The 18,246-nt window shown below is 46.0% G+C and overlaps 1 protein-coding gene and 3 long non-coding RNA genes across 13 annotated transcripts; 3 read left to right on the top strand and 1 right to left on the bottom strand.

Moving 5' to 3' along the window:
- Positions 1-2,891: 2,891 nt before the first annotated feature.
- Positions 2,892-4,725, bottom strand: LOC127047222 (uncharacterized). Of its 8 annotated transcripts, none has more exons than XR_007773344.1 (6): positions 4,484-4,725; positions 4,352-4,419; positions 3,946-4,283; positions 3,454-3,612; positions 3,149-3,257; positions 2,892-3,084 (listed from the first exon to the last, which is right to left on the bottom strand). It is a non-coding gene; the product is annotated as an uncharacterized LOC127047222 (long non-coding RNA). The 8 variants fall into 8 exon arrangements; XR_007773350.1 differs by having other exon boundaries at positions 2,892-3,257; positions 3,946-4,081; positions 4,148-4,283; XR_007773348.1 differs by having other exon boundaries at positions 2,892-3,257; positions 3,946-4,013; positions 4,148-4,283.
- A 3,956-nt stretch (positions 4,726-8,681) lies between these two features.
- On the top strand, positions 8,682-11,321 carry LOC127047237 (uncharacterized). 2 transcript variants are annotated; one of them, XR_007773355.1, is made up of 4 exons: positions 8,682-9,091; positions 9,821-9,881; positions 10,551-10,630; positions 11,276-11,321. It is a non-coding gene; the product is annotated as an uncharacterized LOC127047237 (long non-coding RNA). The 2 variants fall into 2 exon arrangements; XR_007773356.1 differs by having other exon boundaries at positions 9,821-9,925.
- LOC127047245 (uncharacterized) lies at positions 11,312-13,628 on the top strand. 2 transcript variants are annotated; one of them, XR_007773359.1, is made up of 4 exons: positions 11,312-11,401; positions 12,632-12,819; positions 12,997-13,068; positions 13,456-13,628. It is a non-coding gene; the product is annotated as an uncharacterized LOC127047245 (long non-coding RNA). The 2 variants fall into 2 exon arrangements; XR_007773358.1 differs by lacking the exon at positions 13,456-13,628 and having other exon boundaries at positions 12,997-13,436.
- Positions 13,629-14,065: 437 nt separating this feature from the next.
- LOC127046776 (uncharacterized) lies at positions 14,066-18,112 on the top strand. The gene is made up of 9 exons (XM_050944293.1): positions 14,066-14,106; positions 14,324-14,492; positions 14,589-15,225; positions 15,388-15,503; positions 15,597-15,644; positions 16,103-16,171; positions 16,393-16,458; positions 17,395-17,503; positions 18,026-18,112. The coding sequence occupies exons 2-8, from the start codon at positions 14,337-14,339 to the stop codon at positions 17,416-17,418; spliced, it is 1,116 nt and encodes a 371-aa protein (XP_050800250.1). The 5' UTR covers positions 14,066-14,106; positions 14,324-14,336; the 3' UTR covers positions 17,419-17,503; positions 18,026-18,112.
- The last annotated feature ends 134 nt before the right edge of the window (positions 18,113-18,246 follow it).

The raw sequence follows: 18,246 nt of genomic DNA, 5'->3' as shown, positions 1-18,246 counted from the left end.
ATAGCAAGCTCAGGCTATAGATAAGACACTGACTCCATTCAAGAACACTGCTCACAGTTAAGACTTGGCTAACAACCAGAAAAAGGAGGGCTTGAATTTGCCCACGCAGCTATAAGATTTGCAAAACATTGCCAGGCCTAATGAAATGTGTTAAGTTTCTTTTCTCACAGGTAAAGAAGCGCTACCCAAAGACCCTAGCAGCCCTGCCACTCTTTGGAACCAGGAGACGGGATTGATGTAAAGGTCCACCGATGAAAGTCTGCTCTGGCTCCACCCTGGAAAGGCCCTTAAGTCCCGGTGACTACCAACATCGCTGTAAAATGTCAAAGACTGACTGCATGGACCCAAGATTCTCACTGCAAAAAGTCCCCTCCACATTGGGAGAATTCTCCTACTGATGATTAGCCTATTTCACCTTCTAGCTCCACTGTGCCTTCTGGACAGTAGGGAAAAAGTACAAGGATGCTGCACCATGACTGTTTTGGGAAAGAAAAAGGAACACTCGCTCCAATGAAATTGCCAAAGTCCAGGAATTCCTGACTAGAAAGGACATTAAGAACTGACCCTGGTGAAGAAACAAAAAATTATACACTGGTGGGAGGACATTTTTGGGACCCATGTTTGGGAATGTGGTATTGATTGGGTTTTGGGGTTTATTCTACAGGCTGCGCCCTGTGTTTTGGATAAATCCTTCAGCATATATATCTCTCTCTAATTGGATTTTAAATAACAAGTACCCAAAGAGTTTGTTCTGCTACTAGAAATTTTACCCATATTGAAACCATTCCAGTGACTAATAATGTATGCTATTAATGGAAATTTTTTTTGACAGTACCTGAGAATAGTTAAATAACAGGTATATTATAGTACATAGCTCAGGATAACAGAACAGACTGCCAGTACTACACCAAGGAAAGATGGTATTGAATATCACTGAGGCTGGGAAGGCATTGCAGTGGGATCTAGTATGTTTAGGAATTCGCGATTTCCTAAATGACCAGCTGATGGCCATTCGGAGTGATCTTGAGTACCAGACTTGGCCAACTGCCCTTACAGACGCATCAGGAATACCATCTGATCTGTGATCATGGAGACATACTTGGACACTTCCTGGGTGGAAGTGTGGCTTCCCAGGGCTGGGTGTGCGCCCTTATAAGGGATGAATGCTGTACTTATGTCCCAGAAAGCGCACAGGATATTAACAAGCACATCCTGTCAGCCAAATAGGCTTTTGAACAGTGGAAGGCCCAGGAAAGGAAACCTACTCTTTCTGATTCCCTCTGGGGCTGGTTACTCAACCTGGGAGAACTGGGGGAAGGTATTGTTCACCTCCTGCTCACTGGTGTGGTGTTGTGTATCGTTACTCTTCTCTTGCTTGCTTGCTGTAAAGCACTCCAGCTCCTTAGAGCTTAATCACATGTTATCCTTTAAATGTGAGAACACTCAGCCAAAAGTTTGTTGAGTATTCTCAAAGTAGGGAGTTGTTGGTGTCACTAAGCATAACCCTACGTAACTCGGGAGGGGGAAGGCCACAAGAGTATGGAGCCTTCCTGGTTTTAGGCCTCAGCAGACAAGAGTCCCTCCATGTTTGAACTTTAATAGACCTAAAAGGCCAAGTGTAACAGCAGTTATCAGTTGCAACAGTTCTAACTGGTCTAAAGCAGAAATAATGAGGCCTGTGCACCTTTAGCAGAAGGACAAGATAACTTGCAGAAGGAAAACTTACTAATAAGCTGCCGCGGCCAAGGTTATTTAATGCACCTGCGCTTACGTAATTGCTACAGGGGGAGGAAGGAGAAGGATGGAGGGGGAAGACAAAGAAGTGTTTGTGAGAAAAGAAAAGAATGCTGCAGCCGGACAGAAGAGGGAGGGGAAACGGGGGATTGCTAGTCAGTGAGAAAAGGTCTCATGGATATAAAGGAACAGACTGCTTGTTTTAGGTGTGCTTGATCTGAGTCAATCTCCCTGCACCGCTTTGAGATCTCAAATAAACTTGGTTTGCTTCTCCACCCTGGTGTGTTTATTGGCGCGGCACACCAGGCGACGGACTCCCCCGCTGTTGCTTGGCCTCAGGCAGTTATCTGCCGGTGTAACGACAGAAACAGTGACCGCTCCAGATTCCAGACTTTGGCTGCACTGAGCATGCGCAGATGAATTGAGCATGCGCAGTAACCTTTGCTGTTGCCGCTGCCCTCTCTCTGCCCTCACTTCTGCTTACGATTTGCTGCCTCCTCTTTGGGGGGGTTTAAAAGCACCAAGGGGGGCAAATCGCAGCGGGGGGGCTGCCAGGATCTGAGCAGGGGGCAAAAATTTACTGGCCAGGGGGGATCAAACTGCTGTAGGTAGCGGCAGGAGAGGGGCTGAAGGGGGAAAATCGGGGGTGGGGGGTGGTAGCCGGGGTTAAGCCCGGGGAGGGAGATGCTGCCAGACCCTGTGCGGGGACAAACCCCCCGTTTAGGGAGGGGGAGAGGGGGGAACAGCGACCCCTGGGGATGAGCCATCCGCTGTGCTCGCAAATCTGGGGGTGTCAGGGGTTGTGAGGGGGGGCAGAGGCTGTTTTCGTTCTGCTCCCAGGACGCTGCATGTCAGCCCCGGAGCAGGGGGCGGGTTCCTGGGGCTGGGTCTAAAGGCACAGACCTCCCAATTCCTATATTGTCAAAGCTTAGCCACCGCAGCTCCTCTCTGTCTCACACAAGTGTTGCAGGAGGCTGAATGCAGTGAAATATTGTACAGACGCCCCCTCCCTCCCTCAAACTCTGCCTCTCACATTTTGACTTTGTAAAAGTGTCTTCTGTCAGTTTCTATGTCTTTATGAAATCACTGCAGCTTCTTTCTCTTACACAACGTGCTGAGTTGCTAACTCCCTCCCAGAGCCCACATGTCTCCACCCCCTGCTATACCCCAGGTCAGAGCCTGCACCCCTCACTCAAACACCCAGCCCAGTACAAGGGCACTGTTTACAACCCGGGAGCTGCCAGACAGGCACTGTCCAGCCCAGCCCTGTGCTGCCATCCTGCTTCTTCCCCTTCGGTGTGGGCCCATGCTGCACCATGCTACCCCCCTGCCCAGCACCCCTCTGGCTCCCTACACCCAGTGCCACACCACCCAGAGACCCCTCCACACCCCTGCCCAGCACCCCTCTGACTACCTACACCCAGTGCCACACCACCCAGAGACCCCTCCACACACTCCTGCCCAGCACCCCTCTGACTCCCTACGCCCAGTGCCACACCACCCAGAGACCCCTCCACACACTCCTGCCCAGCACCCCTCTGACTACCTACGCCCAGTGCCACATTACCCAGAGACCCCCACACACACACCCCTGCCCAGCACCCCTCTGACTACCTACGCCCAGTGCCACACCACCCAGAGACCCCCCTACACACACCCCTGACCAGCACCCCTCTGACTACCTACACCCAGTGCCATACCACCCAGAGACCCCCCCACACCCCTGCCCAGCACCCCTCTGACTCCCTACACCCAGTGCCACACCATCCAGAGACCCACACACACACTCCTGCCCAGCACCCCTCTGACTCCCTACGCCCAGTGCCACACCACCCAGAGACCCCTCCACACACTCCTGCCCAGCACCCCTCTGACTCCCTACGCTCAGTGCCACACCACCCAGAGACCCCCCCATACCCCTGCCCAGCACCGCTCTGACTACCTACACCCAGTGCCACACCACCCAGAGACCCCCACACACATACCCCTGCCCAGCACTCCTCTGACTCCCTACGCCCAGTGCCACACCACCCAGAGACCCCTCCACACACTCCTGCCCAGCACCCCTCTGACTCCCTACGCCCAGTGCCACACCATCCAGAGACCCACACACACACACCCCTGCCCAGCACCTCTCTGACTCCCTATACCCAGTGCCACACCACCCAGAGACCCCCCCCACACACCCCTGCCCAGCATCCCTCTGACTACCTACGCCCAGTGCCACACCACCCAGAGACCCCCCCACACACACCCCTGCCCAGCACCCCTCTGGCTCCCTACGCCCAGTGCCACACCATCCAGAGACCCCCACACACACACCCCTGCCCAGCACCCCTCTGGCTCCCTACGCCCAGTGCCACACCACCCAGAGACCCCCCCACACACTCCTGCCCAGCACCCCTCTGACTACCTATGCCCAGTGCCACACCACCCAGAGACCCCCACACACACACCCCTGCCCAGCATCCCTCTGACTCCCTACACCCAGTGCCACACCACCCAGAGACCCCCCCACACACACCCCTGCCCAGCATCCCTCTGACTCCCTACGCCCAGTGCCACACCACCTAGAGACCCCCCCACACACACCCCTGCCCAGCATCCCTCTGACTACCTATGCCCAGTGCCACACCATCCAGAGACCCCCACACACACACCCCTGCCCAGCACCCCTCTGGCTCCCTACGCCCAGTGCCACACCACCCAGAGACCCCCCCACACTCCTGCCCAGCACCTCTCAGACTACCTACGCCCAGTGCCACACCACCCAGAGACCCCCACACACACACCCCTGCCCAGCACCCCTCTGACTCCCTACGCCCAGTGCCACACCACCCAGAGACCCCCACACACACACCCCTGCCCAGCACCCCTCTGACTACCTACGCCCAGTGCCAAACCACCCAGAGACCCCCCCACACACACCCCTGCCCAGCACCCCTCTGACTACCTACGCCCAGTGCCACACCACCCAGAGACCCCCACAAACCCCTGTGCCCAGTGCGCTCCCAGACCACTTCCCCACCCACTCCGAACCCCCCAACAGATCCTCTTACTGCCCAGTCACCCCCTAGCTGAAGACCCCCCACAGCTCTTCCACAACTGAGCACCCCCACAGATCCCCTCACTGCCCCACTACCACAACTGCACAGTGCCCCGCACAGACACCCCTCACTTTCCAGTGCCCCAACACACACAGATCTCCCCACACCCCCACTGCCCAGCATCCCCCCAGACCCACTAGAGACCTACCCTCCCACATCCAGTGGTGAGTTGAAGCCGGTTCCCACAGCTCCAAGAACCGGTTGCTAAAATTAGACCTCCATGGAGAACCGGTTGTTAAAGGGCCAGGAGGTGGACAAAGAACTCCAGTCCGCAGGCTGGACCCAGGACCAGCGCTAGTGTTTTTAGCGCTCTAGGCGCACGGCCATTTGGCCTCCCCGCACGCTGATCCGTGGCTCCATTGGAGTTGCCGCAGGCGTGCCTGCGGGAGGTCCACTGGAGCCTCGGGAGCAGCGGACTGTCCGCAGGAAGGTCTGCTGCAGGTCCACCGGAGCCGCCTGCCACCCCACCCCCGGCAAAATGCCGCCCCCCAATAATCCTGGCACCCTAGACGATTACCTAGGCCACCTAAATGGAAGCGCCAGCCCTGGCTGGACCATCCTGTTGCTCCCAGGATTCCCAGCTGGGGAGGCTGAGGCTCCCCTGGCCCTTGCCCCGTTTCCCCCCACTGCAGCGTGTTCAGCCACCGACATCAGCTTGGCAGCTCAGCTGAGCTTGAGAGTGTTGTCCTGCTGCCACTTTTTGAGAGGCCTGGCAAGGTGGCGGTGGTGTGTGTGTCCTGCTGCAAGCTCCAGGGCTGGCCAGAGGAGAGGGGAGAGGGCAAGCGGGGCAACTGGCCCGAGCCCTGGAGGGGCCCCCAGCCCCACCAGTGTGTCTCCCCCAGCCCCAGCTCCCCACCCTTAAATCAGAACTTTTTATAGTGAACTGGTTGTTAAGATTTTGGCAGCTCATCACTGGCCACACCCTAACCCCCAGCCACAATAGCCAGCCCTGATGGGAGGTGACTGTGTCTGCCAGGCTGAGCTGGCAGTGCAGCCAGAGCTGGTCCTGGGGCAGGAAAACTCCGGCCCTTTGGGAGTGGTGCAATCAGCCTGGCTGGAGCACAGCCTACCCAGGCCAAGCTCCCTCAGGACCCAGTTCAGCCTCTCCCCACCCCCTACTGTCCCCTGTGACTGGCCGAGACTGGCCCAGCCTCTGCACCAGTCTCAGGTGGCTCTTCCCCCAGGGAGGCAGGTGGGGCCCCACAGGTCCCAGGCAGTGGAGACAACTCAGAGCTGGAGCATTGCTGGGGAGCAGGGCAGAACCCTGAGACATGACTCCCGAGATCCCACCCAGCCCACCCACACCCATTGGCCCCATGGCCACCAGCCTTGCCAAGCGCGTGCATGCGCGCGCACACACACACACACACACACACACACACTTCTCTCTCCCTGCTTTCCTATCACCAGTTATGTTACTACAGGATGAAATGTAGACATCCCATAAAATAGCTAGTTCCACACTGTTCTTCAGACCTCAGATCACTGAAATGCAGCTTGGCATTTGAGATACTGTATGACTGTGGTACAGTTTGTGACATCACAGAAACCTTCCTCTCTCCAAGTTTACACCCCACCACACCCTTTAGCAATAACGTAACCATTAAACAGGTTCTGAATCAGTCATCTTTCTTCCCAATTTAGTTTTAACAAAAATGCGGCAACGTAAGTAGCTATGGGAGATGACAGTGCAACTACTAGGTATCAATGGGGGAAAAGTGTGCGAGTAATGTCCTGGATATACTGGCATGGCTGGCTTTAGGCCAATTCAACCAATTCCCTTCTATCAGGCCCTGCCCCGGTTCGGTGTACCGGCAAGAGCGAGTGTGCTGTACTGGGGTGGCCCGGCTTCCCCAGGGGGCAATTTAAAGGGCTTGGGGCTCCCAGCAGGGGTTGGAGCCAGCCCTGCATCCCCTGCCCTATCTCCAGCCAACCACCCCCTGCCCTGTCTCCAGCCAATCCCTGCCACACACCCTTGCCTGAAGCCAGCCAGTCCTGCACTCCTCTGTCTCCAGCCCTGCCAACCCATGCCTCAGCCCCCTATGGCCCTGCCTGAAGCCAGCCAGCCCACCCCACCCCACCCCACACATACCTATCTCCAGCCATCCCCACACCCCTTGCCCTGTCTGCAGCCAGACCCTTCCTCCAGTCAGACCCTGCCCTGCCTCCAGCCAGCCCCATGTCCACTGCTGCCCTGCAGTTCCCAGGGTAGTAACCTTGCACACCTGCTTCAATGAGGGGGGCAGGGAGCAGCTGGGACCCACACCTGTGTACACCCTAGGGTAACCAGATAGCAAGTATGAGAAATCGGGATGGGGTGGAGGGTAATAGGATCCTATATAAGAACAAGATCGGAAAATTGGGACTGTCCCTATAAAATCAGGACATCTGGTCACCCTAGCACACCCCCAGGGAGTGGCGGGGACCCACACATGTGAAACAGAGCTCATTTCTAGTTCAGACCCATCTGTTTAAAAAAGAACTTTAGGTAGGGTTAACATAAATCTGTATTTTCCCAGATATGTCAGGCTTTTTGGGTCTTAAATCGCCATCCAGGAAAATACGGACGTATGGTAACCTTATTGGTACAAAAAATACATACTGTGGCACATCCCTTAAATCAGAACTTGTTATAGGGAACTGGTTGCTAAGAAATGAATGGCTTTTTTTTACACTTTTTTTTTTTTAGTCATCCCTGCCGGAGCCCCACCAAAAATGTTCAAATTGGGCCCTGCACTTCCTAAAGCCAGCACTGAACACCGCCCTAGTGTGGAGGTGAGAGCGCCTCCGGGATCCTGACATCCCAGCACTTTACACACCTTCCTGGAGCCTCACAACCTCTCTTTTACACAGTTCATTATTATACCTTGTCTTACAAACACCAAACACCATTACATGTGCACAAAGATAAATAATTCCCCTCCCCCCCGATATATACAGAGTTGTGCTTCTGCATATAGTATCTATCTGGGATGAATATTGAGCTCCCAGCTCTTCAGGAATCAGTAAAGAGTCAGCTTCCAAGCCGAATGTTGAATCCTATTGTAAACAATATGGGTGACGCATGAGGCATTCTGAAGCAAGAGATAACTGGGAAAGTTTAAATAAGATGCAGAAAAAAAGCTTTTCTTATGTTTTGTTTCTGTTGGATTTATTGTATTATGTACAGTAAGTGTTTAATATAAAAATTTGGTAGTAGGGTTTACAATGTTATAAGAAGAGATTATGCTATTACCATTATCCAGTCAATTTGAACAGTACTATTTTGAATTAGTGATAATTCACAGAGAGAGAAATAAGAAAGCTGAATTTAGAGAACAATTATTAACCAGATTCTTGGTTATTCACCAGCCACTTTGCTCCTGTCCACGGCACAAAGCACCATAAACCCAGTATAGTCTGGACAAGAGAATATTCACCTCAAATTGGCATCTACTACACTCCCTGCATGTGTACCCCATTCCCAGTCACCACTAATCAGGATATAGCTGAGTGAAAAGGTAGCATGGATGAAACATTTATCAGGCAATTGAAAACTAGTATAGAGTACAATAGTCGTGAGAACATCGCTTAATTCTGAGCACTGTGTCTGCAACGTGATGCAGGATGGGCCTGTTGCCATGGCACCATTGGCACCATTGTAAACTCAGTACTGACCTCAAGCCCCCTCCCATAGCAAAACGCCCTTGGACCTTTTCTGGATCCCATCAAAAAATATTAAAATCTGCTGCCCCAGTGCTACTTTCTTTCTACAGGAGACATGATGCAGTGAAATAATTTCACTACATTCCATCAAACTCTGCATCACACATTTTCAGTATTTAAAAGACTCTCTCATAACTATTTGTCTATGTGAAGTCTCACAACAGTTCACAAATTTTAGAATTGCCTTTTGCTGCATTTATCTTGCCTGTGAACTCAGCTCTTACAGTCCTATTTTCACACGTCATTGCTTGTGTGTAGAAACTGATTCACAAATATTCAGTAAGTTTATTATATGGTGTCATCTTAGAACCTTCCCAAGTGCAAAAATCTTCTGCAACAATGAAGGCTTGGGCTGATGACCAGTGGCTGCAGAACTTTTGGATGGTCCACATTTCTGCATCTTTGTGCAAAACTCACCAAAATAAAAGCTGCACTGACAGTGGAGAAGAAAAAAATAATTGTACTATGGGGATCTGCAACACCAGATTATTATTGGTCAATCACTGCTCTCTCTCCTAAACTAAGATGGAATGGATTTCTTTAATGTAAGTAGTCACAACATATGGTTAAATATTTTATGATCAATATCCTGTTAAGAACTCAGCAGTCACAGATAATACCTGTCTTCTTTGGTAACTAAGGCACAGTATCCTGTCTGTTCCCCCAAACCAAAAGTGATCAGACAAAAAACTTGCATGGAGCAGTCAATGGAGGTGGAAGACATACCTACAACCCTGGTGACAAGCTTGAGGCAACTCCCCTACCCTCATTCACACCCACTTTAGCAGTTAGACAAATTCTAGTGGTGAAACTCTGATTGATATCTGATTGATATCCAAAATACTGAAGCAGACAAATTTCATTGTCAGCCCCCTGAAGGAACATCACCCATAGTAAGAAGTGATCAGCTCCTATTATCTAGCCTAAAGAAATTCCTGCAGTCATCGGTTTGCCCATAAACAAATCTACTGTTCTCCCTTCAACCAATTCAACCTATTGCATATTTTCTCTACAAAACCATTTGCTCACTCTTAAGTAAGAATTCTTATGCATGCATAGACCCAAATTCTGCCTGAGTTAGAATCAGAGAATAGAATTATAGAATACCAGGGGTGGAAGGGACCTCAGGAGGTATCTAGTCCAACCCCCTGCTCACAGCAGGACCAATCCTCAACTAAATCATCCCAGCCAGGGCTTTGTCAAGCCTGATCTTAAAAACCTCTAAGGAAGGAGATTCCACCACTTCCTTAGGTAACCACATCTATTCCTGACAGATTCAAGACTGTGAGCTAAGATCATCAGTGAAGACTCAGGAGTTCAAGCTTCCTGGAGTGGGTGAGTTTCCTCATTTTCTCTCTCTGTTTCCTTTTCTAACTCAGGTATTAAACTGTAAAAATGTAACTTACTTTGTTTAGGCTCTCCTTGTGATGTAAAGATGGGGATAGGGACATGCTACATCTGGGACAAATAAAGGTGTCAGCTTGAAAGTGCTGTTTGACTCATTCCATTGGGCACACAATGAGTACATTGATCGAGTTACACAACCACCCCCCTCCAGAACAGTAGAATTATCAGGGGGAAAACCCAGACAAGTAACCCCAATAAATGAGCATACCCCAAGTAAAGGGCAAATCTGGTAAAAGTACAGAAATACTAAAGGTATTCCTGGCTAACTGCCTGAATAATAAAGAATCTTTACAATAACTGTATAATCATTTCTTAAATAGTTTGCATGCCTGTAATCATGGTGATTTCTTTATTGCTCCTAATTTCTATATTGTTTATCTGTGTGGTGTCTGTTTTTTTTTTATTTTCTTAGGCTGATATATAAGTAATTTTGCTGTGTGTAAAACAATTTAGATGATGTGATCTAATTTCTTAGATAATCAAGTAACATTATGTTAGGATTGATTAGTTTAATTACATTAAAACGATTGATTAAAGACATTGCTGAGAATGAGGTGATACTGATATGTGTATGTTATAGGGGTTTCTCTATTTCAGATTCTTCAGATTTCCAGACAACTATTTTCTCCAAAAAAGTTGCACGAAGCAAAAAATTACCTCAATACACATAATGGCAAGTAAGTAGAATTTTTCCATGTGTTCTCATGGAGGGGAGGGCTAGCTCAGTGTTTTGAGCATTGGCCTGCTAAAGCCAGGGTTGTGAGCCTAATCCTTAAGGGGACAATTTATGGATCATGGCAAAAAAAAAAAAGCAAGGCCAAAAAAAACTGTCAGGGACAGTACTTGGTCCTGATAGTGAAGGCAGGGGACTGGACTCAATGACCTAGTTCTGTGACATAAGTATATCCCCATATATTATTAAATATTACATATTTTTTCAAAACCCATTATCTTCAAGCAACTCTGCTTGTTTTTTTTATTGACATTTTTTTGCTGTTACATTTACTGTCCTGAGTCACTATGTCTATACATTGTTACAATCTTGTAGTGATCTCCTTATCTCTGATAACATTCACTCTTCATTGAGCAAATACAGCCAAAATTTGCAAGCCACAGATATTTCAGAATTATGCACATGCCTGCAATGTATTTATGTCTGTCATGTCACTGGCCTATGAATGATGTATTGTTGATTTAGGTTTACCCTGCTTATGGGTTTGCAATATACATCGCTTACCTTCTAACTCAACCTTGAGTCTTATATGCATTGATATGCCATGTTTGCACTTAAGTAACTGTTTTCTCTTGTAAACAATTCTCAGGGAAATCTTTTGAAGAAAAAATTGCAAATGTTTTGGCATACATAAGAAGTAGCACATATCCTGAAGGAATGAATAAAGCAGGCAGACTGAACCTGCGTTGATATGCTGTCAACTTTTCATTGGAAGGTAAGGAATATTTGTTTTAAGATAGTACTGACACATAACACAGGAAACTTCAGCCTGTAAATGATGGTCATGATGTCCCAACACTGGGATTATTTGGAGTGTTAACCTTACCTTCAATGGGACTGGAATTTGGATCTCTATTTTTATTAAAATTTTCCAGAAAATCTGTCTATGCCAGTGGTGCAACAAAAGGAGTGTGCTGTGCAGTTGTGTGAGAAATGAGTCTAAATTTTATTTAAAAAAAAACCTGATGACTTTGTTTCATTTCGTAATTATGTTATCCGGTCTGCTGCAAGCACCACCAACAATCACTAGATGTTCAATGAGCAAAACCTTCTAACTATACACCAGGGCCGCCCAGAGGATTCTGGGGCCTGTGGTCTCTGGTGGCAGGGGGGCCCTGCTTCAGTAGTAATTCAGCTGTGGGGCATCCCTCTGCCCTGGAGGAAGGACCCCCCCACTGGCGAAGACCAAGAGTGGAAGAAGCTCTGGGGGCCCGGGCCCCTCGAGAGTTTTCCAGGGCACAAGGAGCAAGTGAAGGACCCCGCTTCAGGGGCCCTGAAAAACTCTCGTAGGGGCCCGTGTGGGGCCCAGGGAAAATTGCCCCACTTGCCCCCCCCCCCTCTGGGCAGCCCTGCTATACACTGAAATTTCCCCCTTGTACTCAAGGCATTATGAACCAGACTGTATATAGATGTCATTGATAGCCATATGCCTTTTAATTAATTAATGGTTTTGCCAATAACCACTTATAGCGTAAATTAAACACTTTTCCCACACCCCAGCCCTGGCAGAAGCCACAAGGCAGCAGGGGAAGCCCCTATGCCTGACCCCATCTCCAGGAGACGTGCCTGGTGGGGCAGGAAACTCCACAGCACCCTGCTTTTAGTCCCCTAAAGAACCGCAGGATCCAAAACTCCACCACGGCCCTGGGACTGGAGGAGCTCTCACACCCTGGTACAGCCGTGACACAGGGACAGAGCTTCTCCAGTCCTGGTGCTGTGTGGGACAGCAGGGTGGGTGGGAAATGAGCCAAGGAGTTGTGGGCCCGGCAAAATGGTGGGGAGCCCAGGTGTAACATGGCTGCAATCCTGGGGAAGAGGACGAAAGGGATAAGGCCATAGGTGGTGTAGCCAGTGGACAGGGTGGGTAGGGGCCCAACAATTGCTCTGTCCCAAGGCCCAGATAAACTTCAATCATTCTCTGTGCTCCATCTTCTATGATCAACAGAGGGGAGATTGTTCCATTCAGCAAAAGGAAGAAAGGTTGTCGTTGTGCATACCATGAAAGAAGCCCTGCAACGCTTTAAAAGGTATCATGACAGTCCAGAGGGTGGACATCTAGGAATATTCAAAACCAGGAATGCGCTGACATCAAAATACTATTGGCCAGGGATGACAAAAGACATTGCCAATTGGGTATGTAAAGTAATGAAACAAAATGCTGATGAATGGTATTTACAATTGAACTAGAAGTTCAAAATGAATGAAAGAAATATAAAAGTATATTTGGTGTGCAAATGTGAACTCTGTTCCCTTGTGATACTATTTCCATAACGAAATGTTCATGTCATCATATTGTTCCATCAAAAACAGGTTGCACAGTGTCTGACTTGCCAGAAAGAGGGAAAGCAATCAAATCTGGATACCACCTTGAAAAGCATAAAGGTGAATTTTTGAATCAGACACGTTATTGTTTATCATTATCCATGGTTATTTCTGCAATACAATGAGGGTTTGATTTTGAAACAAGTCCAATGCATGTAAGTGGCACAGCATAGTGCAGCAATTACCTCTAATACGCCTTTGCACTGGCTGGGGATATTTCTTCTGCTTTACTCTGTTATTGTTTTCAAACAGTCATTCCTGTACTTCTTTTTGTTTGTTTATTCTTTCTTTCTTTCTCTTCTGCATTTAAAAGTGGGCTTTCATTTGGATTCTATGGCTGTTTTAACCATATTACATTGTGTACTCTGCTTCTGACATATGGGTTCATTGAGAACATTTAGTAATAAACATGTGAAGTATGACTGTAACTGGTACCCTTGTATGTAGGTCACTTGGATCTGGGAATTGGTGGGAATGGATTTAATAGGACCGTTACCAGTAACAAAGGATGGATACCAGTATATACTTACAGCCATAGATTATCTTTCAAGATGGGTGGAAGCCTTTCCACTTAGAAATAAGTCGTCATTTGAGGTGGTACAGATCATGTTCAGCATGATTCTTCGACGTGGATGCCCACAGCAGATAATAACAGATCGTGGTGCAGAATTCAATAATAAGGTAATGATTTCTTTTTTTCTGATTATTTGTACTATGTACTCAGACTCACTGTCAGGTCACCCATAGATCTCAAACAACCACCATCTTTTCTTTTTATATATATAAACTGCTGTTGGTCACCATCAGTGTTGCTATAAAATTATTTTTCTTCATATCTAACAAAGAAACGAACTACTTGTTTCCAAAACAAATATGAGAAGACAGTTATGCCTGTTGCTAATTACACGTAAAAGTAGTGGCCCATACCCAAAGGAACATTCCTCTACACAAGTCTATATGTACGTTTATGGTGTAACCTTTTTTCTTTCAGCTTAACTTGTATGTTTGTAATAAATTGGGAATAGAACGTAGCTTCACCAGTCTGTATCACCCACAAACCAATGGCTTGGCTGAAAACGCTAATAAATCCATAAAAAGGTAAGTGAATGGTGGGAATCGTACAGTAATAATGGCAAGTAGAATGTGCTATACTAGAAGATGCAACTCCCAAAAAAATCTTCAAAAGCAATGTGTTACATGGAAATCTTTTTCATTACGTATTACACCTTTTTGATTGTGTCTGATCTGTTTCAAACAAGACTGTACATGTGACTTTCTTTTCTTAAACAATCAAATCAATGTGCCTTTGTTACAGAGCACTGCGGAAGATGGTTGATAACAATGGGAGTAATTGGGATAAATTACTTGAACCCATTTTGTTTTCTTTGCAAACTAAAATACATGCAACAACAAAAATTTCACCGTTCCGACTAATGTTTTGTGATGACGCAGTGTTTCCAGAAGATGTCTTAGATAATTACACGGTAAGTGTATGTTATTCCCAGCACCTTTCATGTACATATGGCATTCTGTGTGCCTTCATTTTACAAATACAACCACTTCTCCATTTGTTTACAAAGATCCCAGATCTGAATATGTTGGGGGAAGATTTCTGCAAAGAGTACAGCATGAATATGAAATCGAGACATGACGCTGACATTGCGCTGGCCCTAAGTAACATTGCTAAAGCACAAGAAAAACAACAAAGACATTATGCTAAAAGAAAGACTTCTAAATATGGGGAAATATCATTTGAAGTTGGGGACTCTGTTCTGTTACTGAATGCTAGACAGAGAACAAGAAAAGGAGGAGTATTGGAATCTAAATATCGGGGACCATACAAAATTATGAGTGTTGAAGGTAAGAGAGTGAAATTACAAAACATCTCAGGGAAACAGTTAGGAACCATGTACAGTATTGCACACTTAAAACAAGTAAAAAAGCCAACAACATTAGCTGCTGAAAGCACATCAGAGGGAAAAACTGGAACTGAAATTGGAGTTGGTGACACTGAACCAGAAACACACACGGAAGAGATTAGAGAAGTGGATGGCACTGTATCTCTTGACAGCAAAGTGGAAAACATAGAGGTCACAGCAATAGAAAGAGAGGAATATATAGGGCAAGATGTGTCAAACAATGATACAAGTGATGCTGATGACAGTTTTGATGACATGCTTACAGAGGAAGTGGAAGACAAGCAATGGCTTCTGAAAGGTAATTGGATACCGCACCTTTCTTAAACACATTAACATACTTTATAACTTGAACTATATTAAAGGTTTTCATGTACAAAGTGGCGGCATTGACAGTATTAAAGCAGAGAAAAAGGAAACTGTATTACCATGCATGTAATACGTGTTAATATTTTTTTCCTAGTAAAATTGTTAATGACCAGCAAACACACAGAGAGACTGGAGGCCAAAGTGAGAAACATAAAATTGTATGGCTCTTCATTTCATTGCCTGAAACCGAGAAGCAGGATAAGTGATGAGGTACATTTAAGTACCAGTAAACATGTATTTGTTAATGTGATTGATTACTCAAATACCATCGTAATTGTGCTTTTCTTCCATCATATGTTGTAGGTTATTGATGCATTTTTGAGCTGTGTAGTTGAGAAAGCAGATGGAAAGGTAGGTTAGTTACTGTGATACATGACACAATACACTGATGCACTAAGTAAACAATCACAGGAATATGTGGCACAACATATTTAAGTCCAAATGCCCTTGAAATATCAACAGACACCTGAAATTTCAACATTTCTGTGTATATACTGCTGCCAAACATTTACTAAAATGTATTTGGAGGTGCATATCGGACATACAGTAGAGGGCCACATTAGTTCTGCTGTACAGTTCAGTGGGTCCATTAATTGTACACAAGTATGCGAACAGCTTAGTCACTTTTTAAAGGAAGTAAGACAGAGCACATTGATTACAAATCATTTTGTTTTTATAGGACTCTCTTACAGATATGTATCTGATTTCTAAGACTAAGGATCTGTTTCATGTCTGTCTATATTAAATTCATTATGTTCTTGACTTGCCACAATTATTAATGCAGTAATAGCTTTCTTGACTGTCAACAGGTACAAGCCATCTCATCAGTAGTTTCCACTGCCATTCTCTCAGGCAGAGCTACACAAATGAAAGTGAAGGTAAATGTTAACACACTTTCCCACATAAAATGAAAAAAGAACAATTTCAGTCACTGAGTTAAACACAGTGTGACAGCAAATACAATGATATGTTTGATGTGGGGGAATAGTCTAATAGTAATACATGTAATGAATTTGGGAAATACAATATAATGTATATCTCATGGTTTGCCTCACTGGAAACTATAATTACATTTCTAATTTCTTTTAAATAAAAACAGAGTGAATTACTTCAAAATGATATATTACTGCTTCCTTACCACACACCAGGTCATTGGGTTCTTGCGGTAAGATGTTTTGTATTGTGCTTCTGGATTATGGGCAATAAATGTGGCAATAAATAAGAGATTTGTAACACAACTATGGTAGTGGTGATATAATTTCCCATGCTGCGGGTTTTCTGGGAGTTCAGTGCATGCAAAGGAAAGTGGAATGTGATTGTTAAAAATAAATTGATACTGTCAATTTACATTGTTCATGTAACATGGAAGAATACATTCTGCAAAGAGTTGATTGATTTCACAATATGCTTATATGTTGTGTGTTACTGTTACATTACAAACAATAATATGTTAATTGCATACTGATTGTTGATGAATTAGTATAAATTTTTTGAAATAATCACATTACTAATACATTTTATGAATATATTTAAACTTACAGATAGCCTTGATGAAAAAAAATGAATTGTTAATAATTGACCCCTTGTGTGATGAGATCAGATATGAAAGAACATGCCTGAGGAATTGGAGGTGCTTTATTAGATACTTACTTTCACAGTGGACACTAACTGTTCCATTGAAATGTTTTTAAAGGGAATGTTACAATAATGGGAATAATGTCTTCCTATTAGCTACAAATGAACATTGAAACAGCATGTACTTGTACTGAATGTGCTTAATAATGGACTTTGAAAGAACTTGTGTGATGTGACTCTGGGAACCGACTTCACAGAATGGGGACACACACAAAACAGTAGCATGTTGCATGATTGAGAATGTGTTATTATCAACATGGGGCACAGCAACTCAGGTGACACACTGTGTAAGTGTGAGACAATAATATGAAAACAAGTGTGTCTATATGTGAGCAATAAGTCATTTCAATGACTAAGTAAAAAGCGAGAGAATGGATTTTTATCTATGTCCAGAAACCAGAGTGGGAAAAAAAGGAAAGCAAAGCTCATTTATGCAGTCTGCTAATGTACTCTCTAACAATTTCAGAAACTTCATCAAACGATTAACTAGTAAATCCTCATCTGATTGGAACAGTAAAATTGTGCAGCATCCCAGACAAAGTGATGGCCACAACTGTGGACCACTCATCTTAAAGGTATTGAATACCAAATTGGCATTATTATTGGTTATGTATATTTAATTATCCATGTTGAAAGTAAATGCCAGAGATTACCAGTGGGCACTGCACTGGTGTCCTTGCCAAGGTAGATGGGGGTGGACTTGTGACCACAAGAAGGGATGGATTCTCCAGTGGCAGGTGCGGTGCTGGGGGACCATATTCTACCATCCAGCCCTTCCTGACAGCTGCTGTTGCAGTGGCCAGGAGCACCAGACCCTTGTAAATCACTGTAACCCAGAGCCCTTTTTGGTCCCCCACAGTAGGCAGCCCTGCCAGGAGCATTTAACAGCATTGCCAGACCCTATTTTATGGCCGCAGATGTGGGGGTGATGGGATAAAGGGGGCAGTGCTGTTAAAGCATAAAGCACTGCCACATCGGACGTGTAACGTCAGCCATGTATGGTCTGGAACCAGTGGCCAATTCTTACCGGTACACTGGACCAGCCCACTGTCACCTATGGTAAGTATGAGGTTTATTCTAAATATCACAGTTTTTAGTTTGCAGAAATATATTTGCAGCACAAAGACATCAGTACGGTGGAAACAACACAGAAGGCTAATACTGCGTTTAGAAGACATATAGCAATTCTCCTAATGAAGGAGTCGGGTAATTACTTTCTACCATGTATTGTGGACTCATTAGGCACATGTGAGGATAACATGAAGAGTGGAATTTTGTCACATAACAGACAGTTATCTTAATACCCCTAAAGTGGGAT

The sequence above is a fragment of the Gopherus flavomarginatus genome, chromosome 1 (genome assembly GCF_025201925.1).
Source record: "Gopherus flavomarginatus isolate rGopFla2 chromosome 1, rGopFla2.mat.asm, whole genome shotgun sequence".
Lineage (NCBI taxonomy): Eukaryota > Metazoa > Chordata > Testudines > Testudinidae > Gopherus > Gopherus flavomarginatus.
This window is presented reverse-complemented; position numbering and strand designations above follow the sequence as displayed.